Source organism: Panthera uncia, chromosome D1 (genome assembly GCF_023721935.1).
Source record: "Panthera uncia isolate 11264 chromosome D1, Puncia_PCG_1.0, whole genome shotgun sequence".
Lineage (NCBI taxonomy): Eukaryota > Metazoa > Chordata > Mammalia > Carnivora > Felidae > Panthera > Panthera uncia.
The window spans coordinates 23,593,575-23,616,937 of NC_064808.1; the positions used below are offsets into that span (position 1 = coordinate 23,593,575).

General features: G+C 39.0%; 2 protein-coding genes across 9 annotated transcripts in view; one reads left to right on the forward strand and one right to left on the reverse strand.

The window, feature by feature from the left end:
* IFTAP (intraflagellar transport associated protein) overlaps nucleotides 1-17,231 on the reverse strand; it is a 66,121-nt gene extending 48,890 nt beyond the window's left edge. Inside the window, exons 1-2 of one of the 8 annotated variants that reach the window (XM_049647932.1) lie at nucleotides 17,067-17,224; nucleotides 13,410-13,482 (exon numbers count right to left, since the gene is read on the reverse strand). The gene's annotated coding sequence lies outside the window, so the exon portion shown is untranslated. Of the gene's footprint in view, nucleotides 1-13,409; nucleotides 13,483-16,422; nucleotides 16,488-16,824; nucleotides 17,003-17,066 lie in introns of those variants that run through there. The other 7 variants (XM_049647940.1, XR_007461450.1, XM_049647912.1 and 4 more) reach the window with 7 other exon arrangements.
* A 160-nt stretch (nucleotides 17,232-17,391) lies between these two features.
* RAG2 (recombination activating 2) lies at nucleotides 17,392-20,538 on the forward strand. Its single transcript, XM_049647899.1, has one exon. The coding sequence runs from the start codon at nucleotides 17,548-17,550 to the stop codon at nucleotides 19,129-19,131; it is 1,584 nt and encodes a 527-aa protein (XP_049503856.1). The 5' UTR covers nucleotides 17,392-17,547; the 3' UTR covers nucleotides 19,132-20,538.
* The last annotated feature ends 2,825 nt before the right edge of the window (nucleotides 20,539-23,363 follow it).

Sequence of the window (23,363 nt, forward strand, 5' to 3'; positions counted from 1 at the left end):
ATTCAGTCTTTCAAGGTGAGAGGTACTTCAAAGGGTATATCCAACGACAACAATAACAGCTAATATTCATTAGCTATTTATTTAGCACTCACTGTGTACCGGGTGCAGTTCTGAGCCCTTCGATGTTAACTTCCTAACAATCCTAGCTCAGGTCACAGAGCCAGTAGTTAGTAGGACCAGTTCCAGGAGTCAGATCTAGAACCCATGCCCTTAAGCACTTCACTGTGCTTCACCTCTAGCCATTGTGTGATACCCCTGCCCCCACCACGTGCTACTGTACTGTTGCCACCAAACAACTGATTCGTCTGTGCTTTAACACATCCAAGGACTGGGAACTCCGAACATTCCAAAGAAGCCTTTGGACCGCTCTATCAAAGACTCCTTCAAAATCTCTCTCCCTGCACATCTCCCCAACTGGGCCCTGAGCCCCTGGGGATCATATTGCACAATTTCAATCCTTCTTATACATAACATCCTTCCAAATATTTGAACAAGCCTATGCTGTCCTTTCTCAATTTTATCTCACTTAATTTTTTTTTTTTTCAAAACCAAGCTCAGAATTCAGTTTCTCGGGGTGCCTGGGTGGCTCAGTCAGTTGAGTATCCAACTCTCGATTTCAGCTCAGGTCAGGATCCCGGGGTCGTGGGATTGAGCCCTGCGTCATGCCCCATGCTGAGCGTGGAGCCTGCTGAAGATTCTCTCTCTCACTGTCTGCCTGTCTGTCTCTCTCTTTCAGGACACCTGAGTGGTTCAGTCAGACACTTGTCTGACTCTTGATTTCGGCCCAGGTCATCATGATCTCACGGTTAGTGAGTTCAAGCCCCATGTCAGGCTGTATGCTGACAGCTCAGAGTCTGCTTGGGATTCTCTCCCTCCCTTTCTCTCTCTGCCCCTCCCCCGCTTGCACGTGTACACTCTCCCTCTCTCTGTCTCAAAATAAACATTTAAAATTACAAAAAAGTTTCTCTCCCTCTCCCCCTCCCCCACTCTCTCTTGATGAAAAAAAAAAAAAAAAAAAGAATTCAGTTTCTCTCCGGAGGCTTTAGCCTTCCAACCCCATCACCACAGAGAGCTAATCACAATTTCTCTGTGCTGCCTCATACTGTGTCTATGGTTACACTTAACATACTGTATTGGAAATAGTTGTGTAGATTTCTGGGTCCCATTAGACATGAAGCCTGTGACAGGCAGGGCCCATGTCTTTCCTTCTTTGTATCCCAAGTGCTAAATAGCTCAGGACATGGCATACAGCTGGCACCCATCAATATGAAGCTAACGTTACTCATTTGAGCAGGTAGGGTAGTCAAATACTGCTAGAAACTGGCAAAACTCAACTAAACTTGCCCAATTATTTCACCTGTGCCTTAACACGACACAGCTTCAAGCGGTTCCGCTCTCCTGAGCAGTCTACCCGGAAGAGATTTCACACCGCCTGCATCCCTTTAAAGTATGCCAACCAGAAATGAAGACAAGACTCCAGATACGCTCTGGATCCAGTGAGGTTTGACTAACTCCCACATTCTGAATACTGCACTCCTACTATATGCTGAAGTGTGTTCACATTGCTGGTGGCCTCTTCACATTGTCAGTTACTTAACATACTGCTAAATGCCTGTCGGCTAGGACACAATGCCTCAATCCTTGCAGTCTAACTTTGTTTTTCCTTGTGACATTTCACCTTGTTAAACTCCATTCATTCGGTATGAAATATCATAGCTTTGAGAAATTTACTATCTACAGAAAGCAGAAGAGTAATTACTGCCTAAGAAGTAGAATTCGTGGGGGATAATAAAAAGGAGGGTGTTCTCTGATAGTGTACAGGAGGGAGAGAAAGCACCAAGCTTCTTCTAGTTTTCCAAAACAAGCACAACATTTTGTTCTCTGTTATTAAATTTATTTATTTGGTATCTACCAGAAGTTCAGAAAGACACAGAAATGTTTTTATAAGATGATGGCCAACCTCATTTGGTGGCAAGACCTGACCTGAATTAACATGAAAGTATCTATGGTTTTTGTTAATTCTACTCAGTGTGACCACTCAGACGTTTCCCTGAAGAAGTTCTAAGGGGGATGCTTTTGAGGTGTTTCCCGGACCCCACTGGAGATTTTGTGTAACACATGGTATTACCCCTGATTACCTTTCTAAACTCCAAAAAACTCTGAATTCTGAAACACATGTGACCCTAAGGGTTTTAAGTAAGGAATTGTTAAGTTTCGCATACTTCACAGGATTGCGGTGAGAATTAAATGGATATAAATGAACCGTCAAACAATGTTAGCCATGATGACCATGATGATAATGGATCAGCCTTGGTATTCTGTCCATTGCCTCCACAAAGACCTGCCTTGACTGTGTGTGACCCCCTCTGACTTTGAAGGCATTGATGTCACCTCAAGATAAATCAAGATAAGCCCGCATGCTTTACAACCCTAGAAAAAAATATGGTGCTATCGAAGTCTGAAAACCACAAAAAATAAAATAAAAATAAAAGGAAAAATTTTAATGTAACTATATATGAACTCAAAAGGAAAGAAACTGTTTCAAACTATTTGTAACCTGAAAATTAAATACAGGAAGAAGTATCAGGTAGAGTTTATGCAAATTCACCCATAACACTGCCAGGCTTCAGCAATTCGAAGTTATATAAACTATGCTTGCAGTTGCCAGATAAAAAATAATAAATTCAAAGGTGGCTATTATTTCACTGTCAGCAGGACATGGACTTAGTTACAAGAATGTTAACGTCAATCTGCTTTTCCAGGATGGAACCCCAGTGAAATTCCAGCTCCGTAGGACATCAATCTCTTCCTCAAATCTACTTCAGCCGATAAATACCGAAAAGAGGCGGCCAGGCTGTTTTACATTGCTGTAAATGTCTCCTTGTGGATGCTTTAAGAGTGACAATAGAAAATCCTTTAAACTTCTTTTCCAATTCTCAAAGTGGTAATATTCTGAGATTTTAGCCTTAACACATCTCAGTTTTACCAAAAGGACATAATTAACAGGCTATGCACAGGACACATTCAAACGCCTTCAAGGCCTTTAATTTAATTCACGTGGTTATCCCAATACAGAAGAGGTAATGTTTTTACTGACTTTATAAAGAGTTTTGTAAACTGGCATCATCTGAAGAGTGTAACAAATACCCACCTTCAAATTTAGAACTTTCCTTATCTCTAAAAATGCAAATAGCCTAATGTTAAAAGTCCCCAGGGACTGACAGAGCAGGTAATCATTTACCAGACAGTCAAGTGGTTTATGCAAATCCTAGTGGTTTTCTAGAAGGAAGCAATGCTTTTTCAGTTGCCATTCACGTTTATTTGTTTTTATCGTGAAGTATTATTTCTAAAAAGGAAAAAGGGGGAGAGAGAGAGCGAGAGCGAGAGCGACTTGCCCATAATAGGATCCTTTATTTTGGCATGGATTTTATATTTTAAGGCTTAGAGCTCCACATGAAAGACCCAGAACTTTTGTGACGATAAGTAAATGAGTAGAAATATTGACTGGAAAATCACACACAACACTTTCACAATCACAGCCTCCAGAGGGAAACACAGGGAGGATATTTTGCTCTGCTTGGACTACTAAATTTCACAGGAAGACCACAGGCTCGGTTCTCTTCCTATCCAGTCACTGAGAGATGGAGAGAAAATCACAGAACCTTCCCGGGGTCCTGTTTTCTACTACCAAATAATGAAACTAACAACCACCCAAGCCAATTAGTGCTCTGTGGTCTCTGAAAAGCATAATTATGAAACATGGCATGTGGAATTATCACCATTGACTTAACACATCTTTGATGTTTATCTGCAGACCTCTGCCTAATGCAACCTACCTAAACAAATTGCAACCTTCAGAGGCAAGAGTGGTAAGTCTTCGGAAACAAGTCGCCATGAGCTGGTCTCCCCTCAAAGGGTATAACCTGCTTTTAACAGCATAAAGAATTGTACGTTGACAAAAATGGGGTTGTCTTTTTTAAACTGTGAGGTTTACTGCTGATATTTTAAAATAATAAATAACAACACATTTTTAAAGAGTTGTGCAGAGGCTGTCAAAATCCACTTCCTCAAATGTTCATAGTTCTGCTCAACAAGAATCTCCTGCTGTGCCGAATGGTAAGATGGAATATTATCAAAAGAATTCACCTTGCCTACAGAGATGAAACTATCAACCTTGGTACTTCACAGGATGGGTCTTCTTTTATTTTTTGGAAAATGGGCAAATTTTAAAAAGACCAAAATTACATTGCAAGTGTACTGATTTATTTAGATGATAGAAGAGACCCGGTATGAACTGATTTCTTCTGCCTTGACTGAACTACACCTATTTTGCATCCTCTAATATTTTTTATGTCTTTTAGATCATATTAAAGAGAGAAAGAAATCCAGTGATTGAAATTGTCACAGATTCTCAGGGTTGAGAGAAACCTGGAGGTCATCTAGTCCAATGACAGAGAATAAATGAATAAATCTGGCAAAGAAACTTCAGGTAGGGTTTTTGTCAAGTAAGGACTACTGATGAGGAGCAGTACTATGGTTTGCATATCAAAACAGTAATGACAACATGCTTATGACTATGAATTTCAAGGCAAACATGAAGGCAGCAGGAAATTAAGGGAAAGGCAGCAATCTCATCAGGATTGTTATAACCATGCCCCCAACTACATCCTGTACCTCAACAACATACAAAAACCTTGAGGCAAAGCAAGGCAAAGCATATGTGTATACGTGTGTGCACAGTAACTCCTCTGCTGCGTTTTATCAGAATGAGATAAAAACATACAATTCTAGCATCAAAGAATGCACTGCACTTCAAGTTATAAGCTTCTCCCAACGAGACTTTCCTAACACTTAAAGGCACGGAATTCTTCATTATCACCAAAATGTTGATGGCATAAGCATCTACATGTCTATATAAAGACTTCCCTAGGCACACTTCTGCATTGAGCTTTAAGGGCAGCACTTGGAGGGAGGTGAAAAAGCTTGGGGATTACTGCCGACTACAGAGCTTCAGAAGAGAGAAGTTGTATTGTCATCCATGCGATGGTCTTATTAATAGGAATTTCGCAGCTTATTTTTTCCTTGACAAAATCTCACCGTGAGGAAAAGAGAAAAAAGAGATACCCATACTAAAAGCTGCATCTAATAAAACATGCGAGCTAAGTACATGCTCATCATGAACACAGATACAAGAGATGCCTTAAGAGAAACAGATCTAGTTCCTTTCCTAAAGAGGATTATAATCTATGCACTCTATACAGGACTCCATTTTTGTAACAAGAATGACTCTGATGATCCATATGTATGGTGATTGTTTTTATTTTTTGTATTTTTTTGGTGATTATTTTTAAATTAGAGCAATATGGAATGGAGTGAAAGTATTTTTTAATGAAGGCTGTAATAGTAAGAACAATGAAAACATATCAAGACAAAACAGTGGATTTTATAAAAGAAGCAGGAAAAAAATATATAGACAATCTTTAGGACATAGGACTAGGCAAAGAGTTCTTAGAACTGACACCAAAAGCATGTCTCTAAGAAGAAAAAGTGATATACCCTATAACCCAGCAACTGCACTACTAGGTATTTACCCAAAGGAGACAAAAATACAGATCCAAAGGGGCACATGCACCCCAACGTTTACAGCAGCAGTATCAACAATAGTCAAATTATGGAAAGGGCCCAAATGTCCATTGACTAAGGAACAAATAAAGATGTGGTGTAAATGTGTGTGTGTGTGTGTGTGTGTGTGTGTGTGTGTGTACAGGTGAACATAGGGGAAGGAGGGAAAAAAAGAGAGAAGCAAACCATAAGAGACTTTAAAGTGTAGAGAACAAACTGAAGGTTGATGGAGAAAGGTGGGTGGGGGATGGGCTAAATGGGTAATGGGTATTAAGGAGGTCACTTGTGCTGAGCACTGGGTGTTATATATAAGTGATGAATCACTAAATTCTACATCTGAAACCAATTTTACAATATATGTTAAGTAGAATTTAACAGGGTGCCTGGGTGGCTCAGTCGGTTGAGTGTCCGACCTCGGCTCAAGTCATGATCTCACGGTTTGTGAGTTCGAGCCCCGCATCGGGCTCTGTGCTGACAGCTCAGAGCCTGGAGCCTGCTTCTGATTCTGTGTCTCCCTATCTCTCTGCCCCTCCCCGGCTAACGCTGTCTCTCTCTGTCTCAAAATAAATAAATAAATAATTAATTAAAAATTTAAAAAAATAGAATTTAAATAAAAACTTGAAATAAAAAAAGAAGAAAACGTGATAAGTTAAACCTCATCAAAATTCAAAACTTTGCTCTGGGAAAGATCCTGTTAAGAAGATAAAAAAGAATCACAGGCTGGGAGAAAACATTTATAAATTACACTTCCAACACAGGACTAGCACACGGAACATATAAAGAACTCTCAAAACCCAACATTAAAGAAAAGTCCAGTTAAAAAAAAAAACTAAAGACATGCACAGACATTTCACCAAAGAGGATATATAAATTGTAAATAATCTAATGAAAAGATGTTAATATCATTAGCCATTAAAGGAATGTAAATTAAAGCCACAATGAGATACCCCTACACACTCATCAGAATGGGTGAGACAAATCATCAGAAAAATTGTGAGAACACCAATTTTGTGTTGTGGATATAAGTGGGGTAACATTAGTCTGGCAGTGGTGATAGAGCTGGGTATCTTGACTGTCGTATCTTGACATGTGGCTACACATGTCAGACAGCTGAACTACACACACAAATTGTGCATATGTAACTGGTAAAACTGGGATATGTTATATGGATTGTACCAATATCAATTTCCTGACTTTTATAATGTACACAGATACACAAGATGTTAACATTGCAAAAGGCTGCAACAAGAGTGCACAAAATCCCCCTCCCTATACATTTTTTTTGGAACCTCACATGAATCTGTTCTGTGATCTGTGATTATTTCAAAGTTAAAAGTTTAAAAGGGGAAAAGGGGAGCGAGAGAAGAAGGCTAAGGCAAGTAAGGTAAAAGAAAAGATTTAAGAAAATAAAATTATGCATGTTGATTGTTTTTCCCCTGCAGAAAGCTCTGGGGGAATGGGAATAACACTAATCTATAAAATTACATGTTGAAGCAGAAACTTTCCTGTTGAAAAATTTGCTTCCCTTTCCTGCTCATCCATCCAAGCTACTGTAATGAGGTTTCTTGAGGCTATCATTCATTAAGCCTTACTGTTCATCAGCAGATTGTATAAAATCAATTTTATGTCCCCAAAATATACTCTTCCTTCAAGCTGTTTAAGTCAATCCAGAAATGTCTGCATTGACTCACTGAGGCAGGTCAACTGAGTATTAGATTGTTTTCAATTACACAGTTATTAATTCCATTAAGCAAAGAAAAATGCACACAGTTAAGCATTCAAACTTCCTCCCCCCACTCGTTTCCTATAATTTTTTTAAAAAGCAGATTACCAGTGGATATGGAATCTGAAGGATATACCCATAAGACAAATTTCAGAAAATCCACTGTTTGGGAAATCAGAAAGACTACTTTTTCACTACCACTTTTGATTATTTGCTTTGTTGAAAAATTTCATTATGGGTAATCACAAGTAAATACCCTATCTTCACCCCCTAGTAAAACTCCAACAAGCACATTAACTCTAGGCTAGTCCATTTATCAAGAAAAATGTGCCACACATGTCCTTCAACCACTTTCAAAACTGATCTCCTATCTTCAGAAATGTGATCAACTACATCAGTGCGTTATGAATGGTGACGAGTCTTTCATCGAACATTTTTTCAAGGTGCCTGATAAAGCTGTGAATCCAGTAGAGGCAGTAGAGTTTCTGAGTCAACTTTATAGCTCTATAACCATGCAATAATATTTCAATCATAAGAGAATTTTTTTTAGCTCAGTTGTAATCCCACCTTCACAGGGGATGCAATGCCCCATTAATGCCTATGTTACCTGTATTGCATAATAATTGCAGCACAAAGGTATCCACTCTTAATTAAAGCTATCCCCTTCTCTCCAGCGTCCTGAGTCTGTAAGCCACCTGCACAGTGCACAGTACTGTTACAATACCAGAAATCCTGCTTTAAAGCAAAATCCACACAGCCAGTTAGAAGCAGGTGTAGACAAACCCAACTAAACCAACTCTGCTTGCAGAAATTCATTTCTAAGTGCTTCAAAATGCCAGATCTTGCAAATAAAATCGACCTTTTCATTTGACATTTCTTGAAAGAAATAAGATTTTAAAGATGCATTTCCCAACTATTTTTTATTCTAAATTCCTATGACTATGACTATGACTGTGGAATAATAAATGAGCTTTAACAGGGAGTACAGTAATTCCCCAGCTTCCAATTAATCTCAGCATTTTAATTGCAATTTTGCCTCAATGTACACAATGTAACACACATACACAAATGTGGTTTCTATATCCAAAGACAGTAACTAAGAAACACAAAATCCCTCCTTCTCTAAGAATAAAATTTTGAAGTGAATTTTTTTTTAGTACAACATTGTAAATCACCTCTGCAATTTTTCTCCATTTTATTTTACAGCAGAGTCCACCTTAAATCACAGAACAATGAAGAGGAAAATACCAGTCATTGCAGTCAGGTGGCCATATTTAATTAATTGTCCTAAATAAAAAGTGACAGGTCACTTGTCATGTCCTTCTTTTGACAATCCATCATACTAACTGTAGTTTGCTTCCTTCCATAGACTTCCTTTTCCTGCCTCTTTTCTCCTCTCTGCCAGTTTCCACTGTGGCTCCCATTACGGGATTCACTCAACAAGTCAAATATCTCCTTTTCCTAGGCTGTTTATATTATTTCCTTAAACATCAGCCACTTATTTAAAAAGTAAAAATTGTCTATTCCTATCCGAATGCTATGAAAAGTTGTCCTTGACTCAAACTTATTAATTCGTTGAGCAGCAATGTAATTTTTTCTCCATTTGCAAAATGGGGATGGAAATGCTTGAGAGGCACTCTGTACTTCTTGAAAACCAATCATGAGTTCACAGAAGAGTGTCCCTCCCCTGCGTCCCCTCAACCCACCATGGATACACACCCCTGCAGCTCTGCTACCCTTGTTCTGTTATTTAACTTCTCTGACCTTAAAGTAGTTTGAATGTGAAAATAAAGGCACTGGACTTGAAGCTGTCCCCCATCTCTGGCATTCTATTTTTCTCCAATTATGCTTCCTAATTGTTCAATTACTATGTCAGTATATCCTCTTACTTTTATCTCCCCACTGTGAAAGAAAAATTATTTTATTCTGTAATTGCACTGACTCTCATTCTTTAATTATCCACTGTGTTTTGGATTAAGGTAGGAGAAATTAATATATTTCAGTAGTTTTGTTTTAAAATTTAAAAAAATGTTTATTTTTGAGACAGAGAGTTGAGTGAGGGAGGGGCAGAGAGAGAGGGAGACACAGAATCTGAAGCAGGGTTTATAGGCTCTGAGCTGTCAGCACAGAACCTGATGCAGGGCTCGAACCCACAAACCGGGAGATCATGACCTGAGCCAAAATCAGATGCTTAACCAACTGAGCCACGCAGGTGCCCCTCAGCAGAAGTTTGAATTAGATTGTGCCAAAGGGGTTTAAGAATGGGCTGAGTAACCTATAATTACAATTTCCTGGTGAACTTTTAAGACCTTCTAAGGGTAAGTGTAAGGAAGGATGTAAAGTTGCTTTGTCCCATTACTATGTATGTCTCTTAAAGACAAGATTTGTGTCTGTGATAATTTTTCTAATTCTCCACATGCCCCTATACATAATGGATGCACAATAAATACAGTTTACTATTTCACATTTAGTTTCTATGCTGAGCATTTCAGTAGATTGGGATCTTGACTGAGATCACTGCAAATCTAATGCTCTCCTAATGGTGTGGCAAAGGCTAAAGGTTTTAAAATCCATTTCCAAATGTGTTGCTAATTCCAGCTGCTTCAGAAAACAACTAACCCGGGGCGCCTAGGTGGCGCAGTCGGTTAAGCATCCGACTTCAGCCAGGTCACGATCTCGCGGTCCGTGAGTTCGAGCCCCACATCAGGCTCTGGGCTGATGGCTCGGAGCCTGGAGCCTGTTTCCGATTCTGTGTCTCCCTCTCTCTCTGCCCCTCCCCCGTTCATGCTCTGTCCTTCTCTGTCCCAAAAATAAAAAAAAAAAAAAAAAAAAAATAGTTGAAAAAAAAAAAAAAGAAAACAACTAACCCATTCAGCAACAAACTGCCTGTTTTCTGATGTTAGTAACACAGAAAGGCTAAAATATTTGCCTAAACCTACCCATGGTTACTATGTTGCATTTCTTATTTTGTATTTACTGTGGAGATACCCAATACATCAACTTTATGAGAGCTGTCATTGATGCTGGAATTTCAAGTACTATAATCATCATATAACACCATAAACAGATTAGGGAAATAATCCAATACTCTTTTGCAGACAAAGAAAAAAATCATCATGGAAGTAACTAGAAGAGATGATGATGCCTTTTTAAAGGATGGACCAACACTTCAAATGATGAAAATCAGCCAAACAACTGAGCTACTCATTAGTTTTTTAAAAAATCAACCCTGAACATATATATACTAAAATTTTGCAAAAACTCAGTCACTTGTACAAATATATTTATAGCATCATCATCATCATCAGACAAGATTTACTAGTACACTCTTTTATATCAGACACTTTGTATCCATTAATTCTTACAACAAAGCAGGGATCATTCCTGTTTTAGAGATAAGGAAACTGAAGCTCAAAAGGAGAATTTAGCTAGTAAGTGGCAAAACTGAGACTCAAATCCAGATCTGTCTACTTCTGATCATGCATTCTATCATCTAAGCCACACGGAAACTGATTAAATAACCAACAATGGTGGTTAGTCAGAAAAATTATCTTACATTTACTGAATGGAATTTTAGAAAGTTATTAAAAATCATAAAGGTAGAAATAAAATATACATTTCATAGTGTATACGAAATAATGTTACATTAAAAAGAGAAAATAAAATTTAAATGCATTCTTATTTATTATAATCAGGTAAAATGTATATACATTTGGATAAACATTGTAATAGAGCACAAATAAAAAATTTTATGATTAGGCAATAAGCTAATGAGTGGTATATATTTCTCCTGATGGAACTGTTTTTAATGAGTTGCTTTAAAATTAAGTCAGCTATAGTAATCAAGACAGTGTGGTATTAGTTAAATAGACAAACAGATCAATCGAACAGAGCCGAGAGCACTGAAATAGACTCACATAAACACAATCAACTGATCTTTAACAAAGAAACAAAGGCAATAGAGTAGACATACACACAGTCTTTTCAACAAAGATTCTAGAACTGCATCTCCACATGTGAAAAATTAATCTAGCCACAGACCTTACACCCTTCACAAGAATTAACTCAAATGGATCACAGACCTAAACAAAAAAAATGCAAAACCATAAAGTTCATAGCTCATGGGTCTGGCAACCACTTTTTAGATATAATACCAAAGGTACAATCTATGAAAGAAATAATTGATAATAACTTATTAAAGTTAAAAACTTCTGCTCTGCTAAAGACACTGACAAGAGAATAGAAAGAAAAGCCACAGACTGGGAGAAGATATTTGCCAGAAACACATCTGACAAAGGACTGTTATCCAAAATATACAAAGAACTCTTAAAGTCGACAATAAGAAAACAAACAACCTGGCAAAACAAAACAAAACAAAACAAAACAAAACAAAAACTCAGAGATACCTGACAAAGACATACTGATGACAAAAACAAACAAACAAAAAACCTGAAGAGATGTTCCACATCATATGTGATCTGGGAAATACAAACTAAAACAACAATGAAATCCTACTACACAGCTATTAGAATGACCAGAATCCAGAACACTGACAACACCAAATGCTGGTGAGGATGTGCAGCTATAGGAACGCTCATTTGTTGCTACTGGGCACTGAGCACTTTAAAGATACTAACTGAGGGGCACCTGGGTGGCTCAGTCGGCTAAGTATCCGACTTTGGCTGAGGTCACGATCTCGCGGTCTGCAAGTTTGAGCTCCCCATCAGGCTCTGTGCTGACAGCTCAGAGCCTGGGACCTGCTTCGAGTTCTGTATCTCTCTACCCCTCCCCTGCTGGCGCTCTGTCTGTCTCTCTCAAAATAATAAACATTTTTTAAAAATTGTAATTAAAAAAAAATAAAGACATTATCTTATTTAATCTTTTTGCAACAATCTTTTGGGGTGACTATTTCTATTATTCCCACTACAGAGACAGACAATCAGAGGCTTAGAGATTAGGATGACTCCAGTGGAAAATGGCAGAGCTGGTAAAGAAAACCAGGTCAGTTTGACTCCAAAGCCCATTTGTTAATCATTCTGCTGGGTAATATTACACAGCAGCTCCTGATATATGATATGAAGTTGGCAGTAGGCCTCCAATAATTAGAATGACTTCTGAGCTTTGCATTAAAGAAAATGAGACTGTTGAAGAGCAATTCAAGATCAAAATAACTGACATTGGTATCAGTGGTCCCTGCTTTAGGAAATAATTTATCATTTGATTCTTAATAGTGTTATTTAAATCATAGCAATTATATTCATTTTCTTCTATATTTTTCTAAAATGTTTTTAATAAAAATATAAGTCAGGTTTCAGCCAGGTTTTGTTTTGTTTTGGTCTTTACAAATAGCTGACTGTGTTTCCATTGTTTGCCAGTAAGGAAATAGTTAAATCTTGAGCATGTACCCCGGTGGATATCTCCCTCGACCATCTAAAGAAAAGAAAAAAAAAAAAAAAAAAAGGTCACAGTCAGTTACTCCCGTTAGATCAGTGTTCACTGGAACATCTGGAGGCACATATACACATTCTCTTTACTGTGAGCCTTCCTCTTGCCACAGTCAGAGTGGGCAGTCAGTGAATCTTCCCCAAGTGCTGACATTTAATACCTGGTTTAGCGGCAAAGATTCAGAGAGGGGTGAGCAGCCTCTCTGGCCTTCAGGTAGGTCCGATACCTTCATTTCTATCAAAGCTAAAAGATGGGCACCTACGTTTGTCAACTTGAAGGGAAAGACGATGCCCCACTTTAGCAGCGGGTGAGTTACAGATGCATTGGGTGTCCAGATGGGGAAGGGATGCTGTAAAATTTGGAAACTATGGGGCTTTCTGCTGTCAGGCTGCTGCAAGGATTCAGTTCCTGTGGCATCAGAGCCCATGTGTTCATCTTAGTACATAAATGCTTCTCTGGCATAAGTGTCAGGAAAAAAAAACAAAAAAAACAAAAAGACCTAATCCTGGCTTCAGTGCCAGCAAAAAAAAGCAAACAACGTATATCTCAGACCCAATTAGCTGTGCAAGATAGTGTTAATTCATGCCCGAAATGACTGTGGTTACATGAGGTTACCTACTCTTTTGGAGCAATCAAGAAAACACAGGCAACACTGATCAGTAAGATTTAATGCCTCCGAGTACAGTACCTTTCTTTGCAAGGAAAAAAAGAGTCAGTTCAGACACAGGAAACTACAAACCCAGACCTCACACCATTAGTCCTCTTTTGATTTTCAACTGTGCCCTAGCTTCACAGTGAATAAATGAAAACCTCCCTGCTGAGGAATGTTAGCATGGGGTTGGGAAAATTGTATAAATTTATTGGTCCTCTATTTCTGTCTTTTAAAAAGAATCTTTAATGTGTGGACTTTGAAACTTCCTTCAGTTGAAGAACAGTATCTTTTTTTTTTTTTTTCCAAATCTTCCTTTTTTATCTAGACTATTTAAAGAAAGTAGATTATTTTAGTTCTAGTATTACCTTTTAAAAACTCTTAAAAACCAAGATGTGACTAATATAGTCATGTTAAAACTATGGAAAATATACAATAGTCCACTCCAGTGAGGGCATATTTAAGTGAATAAAGCAAATTTCAAAAGCTAAAAAAATATGGCAAATTAATGTGAAAATACTTTCAGTGTTCCTGTTTATTCTTTAAATAAGTGTGCCATCTGGTCATGGTTTTAAATGGGTAATCTAAACATTAAATACACAGATACTTGACCTGCATTACAAGAGGAGGAAATTCACCTTAACAGTAATAAACCTCGCCTGTTTTTTAGGGCCCTGAAATTATGAGGTGCATCAAGAGCAGGGCATCAAAAGGAGAACAGGTCAGAAATCTTTAGGGAACCAAACTAAGCTGTAAAAAAAATGGGTAGTATCCCTTATGTCTTGCCTAAGAAAATGTATCTGTTTCATCTGTAGTAGTCATGTTTTCACTTATGAGAAGCCAAATTCCCTAAGACAACCTTAAAATGAAGCCAAAAGGCCACAATGAGACCTTATTTTTTAAAAAGCCTGCTGTTGGGGCACCTGGGTGGCTCAGTTGGTTGAGCGGTTGAGCATCCGACTTCAGCTCAGGTCATGATCTCAGGGTTCGTGGGTCCAAGCCCCGCATTGGGCTCTGTGCTGACAGCTTGGAGCCTGGAGCCTGCTTCCGATTCTGTGTCTCCCTCTCTCTCTGCCCCTAACCCACTCGCATTCTGTCTCTGTCTCTCTCAAAAATAAATAAACATTAATTTTTTTTTTAAGTCTGCTGTTTAAAAGCTAGTGTTCTTGGTATATGTTCACCCCCTGGGATATGGACTCCATGACCCCTGTAGAGCTTGCTTTTTATTCCAATAACAGTCTTCAGAGATACTTAAAACAAACTGGCTTTGGCTTCAGTGCTCTCCCTACCCAGAAGCGGACAACTGTCTGACAAGCATGTATCACGCTGAGTCACTTACAGTTTTCATTTACTGAATTGAGGGAACGATACTTCCTTTTAATCCCTATGGAGAGCATGTTCTTAGTTGCACCAGGCCTTCTCTCATGCATACTTGGATGGGCCATGAATAAAAAAGACACCCATGTGATTTCATAAGCAGGGCAAGTTGCTGAACCTACAAACCATCATGAAGAAGAGGCAGGCTTGCTTTCATGACTTTAACAATAACCCTTATCATTCACCATGTCCTCACTTGGTTTCATAACCCACAAGATGTGATTCTTAAAATATCACACCTTGAGGAATCTCCCAAGTAAACTAAAACTAAATAGAAGAGCACATTTAGTGGTTAATTACATCTGATCTACAGAAGTGCTTCAAGACAAAAAGCGTTACCAAAATCTCACTACACTGAACACATAGATTCTAAATGGGCCAAGGAATCTTTGCAGGCAAGATAAAAACTATAGTATCGACCAACATTTATCAAATGTTTATTATGTGCCAGGCACTGTGCTATGTGATTTACATGTGTTATCCCATTTATCCTTCAAAACAACCCAATGAATACACACTAATACTATTCCCATTTTACAGAAAAGAAAGAACAGAGAAAAAATAACTTGACCAAGATTTGGACTCAGGCTGCAAAGTCTGCATTTTTTTTAAATGTTTTAACATTTATTTATGTTTAAGAGATAGAGAGAGACAGGGCATGAGCAAGGGAGGGGCAGAGAGAGGGAGACACAGAATCCAAAGCAGGCTCCAGGCCCCAAACTGTCAGCACAGAGCCCAATGCAGGGCTCGAACCCACAAACCGTGAGATCATGACCTGACCAGAAGTCGGACACTTAGCCAACTGAGTCACCCAGGCACCCCCAAAGTCTGCATTTTTAAGGAGAGGTTAGAGAAAGAGTAACAGAAGAATGACTGAATGATTTCCTGTTATTTAAATTGAACTCACCACCCACACCTCCATTGTGTATGCTTATCCAATTCTTATTAGTCTAAAAAATTCATCAATCTATACCCACTGACCAGATCCCAGATCCTAAATTTCTTTTAACCATCTCCAACATTAAGTATCATCTGCCATGACTTGTAGGTAATTGTGTACTAACAACGCTACTTTTGATAAGTTCAAGCATAATTATAACTAACACAGTGTGCAAAGCCCTATTGTAAATAATTTACATGCAGTAATTTACTAATGATAATTTACATCAACCAAGGAGGTAGGTAAATTATCTCATTTTACAGATGAGGAAACTGAGACAGAGCGATGTTAAATTACTTGCCCAAGTTCATATAGTTAATAGGTGACAGACAAAGGATTTGATTATAGCCAACGGCCTTCAGAGTCCATACTCTACTGAGAACCATATTCAGAGACACTGTTTCATCCTGTTTTTGAAGCATAGTAATAATTTACTCTGAACAGTCGGGAATCTGTACCCTTTTGATTCCTTTAACCTTTGGTGCCTAGGACCTCACTCTGCAAACAGAGTATATTTCTCATTAAGGCTCCTGGCATCTCCCTAAGGTAAGTGATAATAATAAAATAAAAATGTATCCAGCTGAGTTCATCTAATAAATAGCTTTTTAAAAAATATTATGACTAATATTAAACCCTGAATAATTCTGGCACCTCTTTGCTTAGTACCTGCTTACGACAGCGTTTCTAAAGGCTTATGTCAAATGTTTTGTGCAGGAAAGAGCGATCTGAAATAACGGCCACTAACTGTATTTTCCTAGAGGTAAGAGGAAGAGAGAATGGAGGCAGGGGGGTATTTAGGAACCTTCTCTGCTTCCCTGAAAGAACCCTAAATGCAGGAGCAAGAGCGATTGAGGAAAAACCAGGGGCTTTTGCCAAGACACTCGTTGAAATCCAATTAGTGTTTCCACTACGAAATCATTATCAGGTAATTTCTCCCCCGCGCTCCAGGTATTCAGAGCCTGGTCTTTGGCTTCCGTAAAACAGTCACAGCTTCTGTGACCTCAGGTCCTCCACACCACCCCCCCGCCCCGACCCAGCAACCTAAGGACGTTCAGGGGTGTAACTGACTCGAGTCCTCGAAAGCATCCAGGCAGGAGTCCGCTAGGACGCCTCATCCGGGGCTTCCTTCTAAGCTGCGGTTTCCAGGCAACCCCACTAGGGCCAGAAACAACTGTGCTTCCTACGGGGTCACTTGTTTAAGAGTCCCCGGAGAGGCACCGGGAACACTCGGCAGCAGTCGGCCTGACGCCCCTCCTGGTGCTGCAGCCTTCCCGTAACCCGGATGTTGGGTCTGCGTCAGCCGCGCTCACCTCCCGTTCCCTAGTTTTCCGCTTTGGCTCCCTTCTAGTCACTCCGCACTTTGAGCGTCTTTATTCAGAGGGGCATCCCAGGAGTCGCTTCTCCTGGAGCAACAGAAACTGTCTCCAACCACGCATCCCATAGAGAACGGATTCCTGGGAAATGTAGTTCTTTCGGCCGACAAGCGGTGAATCTGTGGAGAGGGTGGGGGGGATAGGACTACAATTCCCAGAAATCTAAGGGAGGATAGTCCATGTCGAAAACATGTCCCAACTGCTTGGATCCTATTAGAAAGGAAGGTTCTGTGGCTCTTTACTTACCTAGCTGCCTGGATTTTGCTAATTCAGTCCCTCTACAAGCTTGTGGAAGAACTTTTTTTAAATAAGCGTTTTACATGTAAGGTGATGCAAACATAATGATTTATATGAAGAGATACAGTAATTTTGTGTGTGTAATTCTTTCAGATAAAAGATCCATCCACTATCAGAAAATATGTCACTACAGATGATAACAGTCAGTAATAATACAGCCTTAATACAACCAGGCTTCTCACTGATGAATTTTGATGGGCAAGTTTTCTTCTTTGGCCAAAAAGGCTGGCCCAAGAGATCCTGCCCCACTGGAGTTTTCCACTTTGATGTAAAGCATAACCATCTCAAACTGAAGCCTGCAGTTTTCTCTAAGGATTCCTGCTACCTTCCTCCTCTTCGTTACCCAGCCACTTGCATCTTCAGAGGCAGCTTAGAGTCTGAAAAGCATCAATATATCATCCATGGAGGGAAAACACCAAATAATGAGCTTTCAGATAAGATTTATGTCATGTCTGTTGTTGGCAAGAACAACAAAAAAGTTACTTTTTGCTGCACGGAGAAAGACTTGGTAGGAGATGTTCCTGAAGCCAGATATGGTCATTCCATTGATGTGGTGTATAGTCGAGGGAGAAGTATAGGTGTTCTCTTTGGAGGACGGTCATACATGCCTTCTGCCCAAAGAATCACAGAAAAATGGAATAGTGTAGCTGACTGTCCGCCCCATGTTTTCCTGGTAGATTTTGAATTTGGGTGTTCTACGTCATACATTCTGCCAGAACTTCAGGATGGGTTATCTTTTCATGTCTCCATTGCCAGAAATGATACCATTTATATTTTAGGAGGACACTCACTTGCCAATAACATCCGCCCTGCCAACCTATACAGCATAAAGGTTGATCTCCCACTGGGTAGCCCAGCTGTGAATTGCACAGTATTGCCAGGAGGAATCTCTGTCTCCAGTGCGATCCTGACTCAAACAAACAGTGATGAATTTGTTATTGTTGGTGGCTATCAGCTTGAAAATCAAAAGAGAATGGTCTGCAACATTGTCTCTTTTGTGGACAACAAGATAGAAATTCGTGAGATGGAGACCCCAGATTGGACCCCAGATATTAAGCACAGCAAGATCTGGTTTGGGAGCAACATGGGAAATGGAAATGTTTTCCTTGGCATACCAGGAGACAATAAACAGGCTTCTTCAGAGGCATTCTATTTTTATATGTTGAAATGTGCTGAAGATGATGTGAATGAAGATCAGAAAACACTCACAAATAGTCAGACATCAACAGAAGACCCAGGGGACTCCACTCCCTTTGAAGACTCAGAAGAATTTTGTTTCAGTGCAGAAGCAAATAGTTTTGATGGCGATGATGAATTTGACACCTATAACGAAGACGATGAAGAAGATGAGTCTGAGACAGGCTACTGGATTACATGCTGTGCTACTTGTGATGTGGATATCAACACTTGGGTACCATTTTATTCAACTGAGCTCAATAAACCTGCCATGATCTACTGCTCTCATGGAGATGGGCACTGGGTCCATGCCCAATGCATGGATCTGGCAGAACGCACACTCATCCATCTATCGGAAGGAAGCAACAAGTATTACTGCAATGAGCATGTGAAGATAGCAAGAGCACTACAAACCCCCAAAAGAGACCTACCCTTAAAAAAGCCTCCACTGAAATCCCTCCACAAAAAAGGTTCTGGGAAAATTTTTACTCCTGCCAAGAAATCTTTTCTTAGAAGGCTGTTTGATTAGTTTCACAAACGTCTTCCAAATTCAAGTGCATCAAATTTTTAAACCTGTTTTAAAGAATCATAACAATGATGAAAATTATATTTCTATTTTTGTTTATTGAAAATGCCCGTGTTTTCTTTTGGTCTTATGAATCAAGTGCCAGGGGAAAGTGCTCATAATACAATGCTAAATGCTTGAAAAAATTTTAGTCAAAGGTATCTTAAATGAGAATTTCTGACCTGAATTTTTTCATTCAAGCAATCTTCAATACAGAGGCGGTAGTAATAATCAAGATATGTTTATATCCTTCATATAATTTTTCATAACAAATAAGCTATAGAGTAGTTAAGACAAAATTAAGCCAGTAAAGAAACTAACACCCAAAGGAATTAAATGAATTATTTTGCACAATATAACAATTTGGTGGCTGGCCAAAAATTAAAACCAAGATCACCTGTATCCCATGCTAGTACTCTTTATATGTCTCTAACTCTAAACTGGTCTCTTGATTATGTCTACGAACAGAAAAAGTTCCATAAAGTTTATTTAAGCTGTAACATAGTCTCCATTGACATGAAGGAGGAGAAAAGGACTCTACATCAAGTTTGTTATATTTTATCAAGTTACCTGTATGACTTTATTCAGAGGATTCCCCCTCTCTGCCCTGTCTGGTGCACAGATGATGGACCAAGGCCAATTGCTTGAACCAATTCTTTGAGAGATTTAATGAAAACTGAAGTCCACTGCTACTTAGCAGTCTGGGAAAAGGGAATAAGTCAGAGCACGCTAAGAAAAGACCACCAGTTAAAATCTCATAAAGAACAATAGTATTATTTCCCCCAAATAAAAGAAGTTAAAGAATGTTCTAAAGTTAATAGGTATAAGATTTTAAGTGGGGAAAAGTAAATTTGTGTGTGTATGTGTCTAGTTGACATGTGGAGTCGGATGCCAATGAAAATTGCAAAATCAATGAACTTGCTATGGTTCAATTAGATACTTTCTAGAAAGAGAGTTAAAAAAGACTGTTCACTTTGAGGCTTTAAGACATCAACTGATAATTAGATGACCTTATAAATAAATGTCTCTCCTTTTGGAGTATTTTTCTAGAAAAGCATCTTACTTTATCCTAGGAGCTTAAGCCACAGCTTCCTATTCATCAGTATTCATTGAAAGTCCACAGTGTGTGAAGTTCTATTGCCAGATTTAGGGGGCACATGACCATACAGGAGATAAATCCCTGGAATACAAGTTGGTCTGCTACCAGTTCCATGTCTTAGCTACTAAAACTAACTTGGATGAATTAAGTCCTGTTGTTTGTTTCAGTAATGTTGCTTAATGAATACTCCTTTTGAACCATTTGCTATACCTTTGCTTTGATTTTTTGTTGTTTTTGTCATCTATGTAAACCCAATAAAGCATTAAAATGTCTTGTTTATATCGATTTCTCATTATTAATATGCATAGTTACCCAATTAAGGACAAAATTATACTATTTAATTTTCTCAGGATCACTCTACTTTGATTTCTTTTTTCTGTTGTTCATAGGAAGTGTCATAAGTTAGAACTGAAATATCCTTTACAGAGTTCAAAAGGGTTATTTCTTCAAGAGGTAGATACATTCCCTTAACTCATCTATAGTGACTGAGTAGCTGAAGGATTATTACCATATTTATTTTGTAGTCAATGATAATCTAAGTGATTTAATTCTGAACTCACTGGGTTCTATAGTTAAACTCAGATGCCACCAGCATAGCTACTTTTAGAGTGTGTGTGTGTGTGTGTGTGTGTGTGTGTGTGTGTGTTATATGAGTATGTGTCACGAAAGCAAGTACTTTGGTTTTACTACCATATTTTTTAGTAGAATTAGGTCTTTTTAAGTCCTAAGTGAATTCAGCAGCTGACATTAAAGATGATGAAGTTTCTGTTCTGATAAGCACATGCAAACATTCAAATGGACCACATTAGAAAAGGATTCACTTATTCTAATGATATACTGCCTTTGCTTAAAACATTTATAGAACTCACACTTCAGTCACCTTCGGGTCCTATGGTTCATTCCTTTGAAGACACTTAACAACTGTCCTTCTTCCACCATTAGAGATGGAGTAGGAAACATCTCTGGAAACAGACAAATGTCATCCAAAGCCCTAGTAGGGTATAACTCTCAGTATTACCACTTTAGGTTAAAAAGAAAAAGAAAAAAGAAAGTCTGAGTACAAATGGTCTTTCTGATATGGCTCATAAATATGTCCTAAAGATAAGTCTGGAAACTGCTTACATAGAATAATATCAATAAATAAGTATTTGGCTTTCCAAGGTGACCATTTTAAGGGGCTGAATGTCTTAGAAAGAGAGGAAGCATAAGGAAAAGGAATAGTTAGTCTGAAGTCCCTGGGGTGAGATGAAGCTTATCACGTTTGAGGAACTGAAAGGTCAGTCTGGTTAAAACATAGTAAACAAAGGGAGTATGGAATGGCGTGACCCTAAAGCAAGGGGCCGGCTCCCTGAGGTTTTCATCGGTAAAATAAAGTCATATACAACTGCATTCATACCGTTTGCCCTGTCCCCTCCCCCTCCTGTTTCAATACTCTTCGCATTTTGTATTCAATCTCCAAAAATACTAAACTAAGCTTTTGAGCAACCCATCCCTTCTGCTGGGCATGCCTTTCCTCTGGTGCTTTATAACTCCTGCTAATATCCTAGGCTATCTGGCCCATTCCTATCCACTCTACATCTCAGTTCAGATACCTTCTCCCTCAGAAAGGCTGTTCTGAACCCCATTACCTCCTTGATGGCCATAGCACTTACAAATCTCTGCTTATATACTCAGCAGTACAAGAGACAAAACCATCTGTATTTTTCTATAACTCACATTGTATTATGCATCACCTTTACTGTGTATTGGAAATTTAATTTCAATAAATTTAGGGTCTACCCTCTTTACCCAGCTTTTTATCCAGGTTCCAGGGAGAAACATAATACTGGGTTTCCAGAAGTGGGAATGAGTAGGGTTGAAGCATTTGGTCCTTAAGGGTCGTCATCCCTTCTCACTGGCTTCTGCTACAATACCCACACCCCCACAGGGCCAAGGTTATCAGCTTCATGATGACTCCTGAGTTGTATCTCAGCCTTAACCACCAGACATCATTATATCTAGCTTTCTCTCAGCTGCTTCCTGGGTCCCTACTGGGCTCATATGATGGAGGAGATCATTCTGCCCTTCTTCTCTCAGCATGGTCACAGTTCTCTCTGTGAGACCACCTAGGACTTGTCTATTTCTGTACCACTCTTGGGCATTTCTTGGTAAACTTAGCTTGAATAGGCAGCCATTCTAACCCACAGTCACAAGAATTTCAAATGATTTATACACCACCAAATTCTACTCTACCATAGAACATTGCCTTTTGACTTGGAATTTGCCATAAATGATATTACATTTTCCCAAACATAATTCTGTCAAGAAACATCTAATACAGCAAATACAGCACGTTTATTACTAAGAGAACCAATACCTCATTCTGTCTCTAGATATCAATCCAGTAAATGTATATTCATTTAAATTATTATTTTTAGAATAGGAAAGAAAAGTTATCAATAACACCCCTTTAAAAAGACTGGTGGATATAGGGCTCCTCGGTGGCTCAGTTGCTTGAGTGTCTGACTTGGGCTCAAGTCATGATCTCACAGTTCGTGAGTTCAAGCCCTAGATGAAGCTTGCTGCTGTCAGTGCAGAGGTGGCTTTGGATCCTCTGTCCCTCTCTCTCTGCCCCTCCCCCACTCATGCTCTCTTACTCAAAAATAAATAAACATGGGGAAAAAAAGGCTTGTGAGTATGTATAGCTTAAGGATAAAGATCCCTTGAATCTCTGGCTTAATTCCCTTATTAATAGACTATTTCAGGGGACCCATCAGTAAGTGTTTATTGAAAATCCAACATCCTTGGCCGTCCCTGGGTGACTCGGTTGGTTAAATGTCTGACTTTTGATTTTGGCTCAGGTCATGGTCCCAGGGTTGTGGGATCAAGCCATGCATCAGGCTCCATGCTCGGTGTGGAACCAGCTTGGGATTTTCTCTTTCTCTCTCTCTCTCTCTCTCTCTCTCACTCTCTATCTCTATCTCTCTCTCTTTTTAAAAAAAATTTTTTTTAACATTTTATTTATTTTTGAGACAGGGAGAGACAGAGCATGAACGGGGGAGGGTCAGAGAGAGAGGGAGACACAGAATCTGAAACAGGCTCCAAGTTCTGAGCAGTA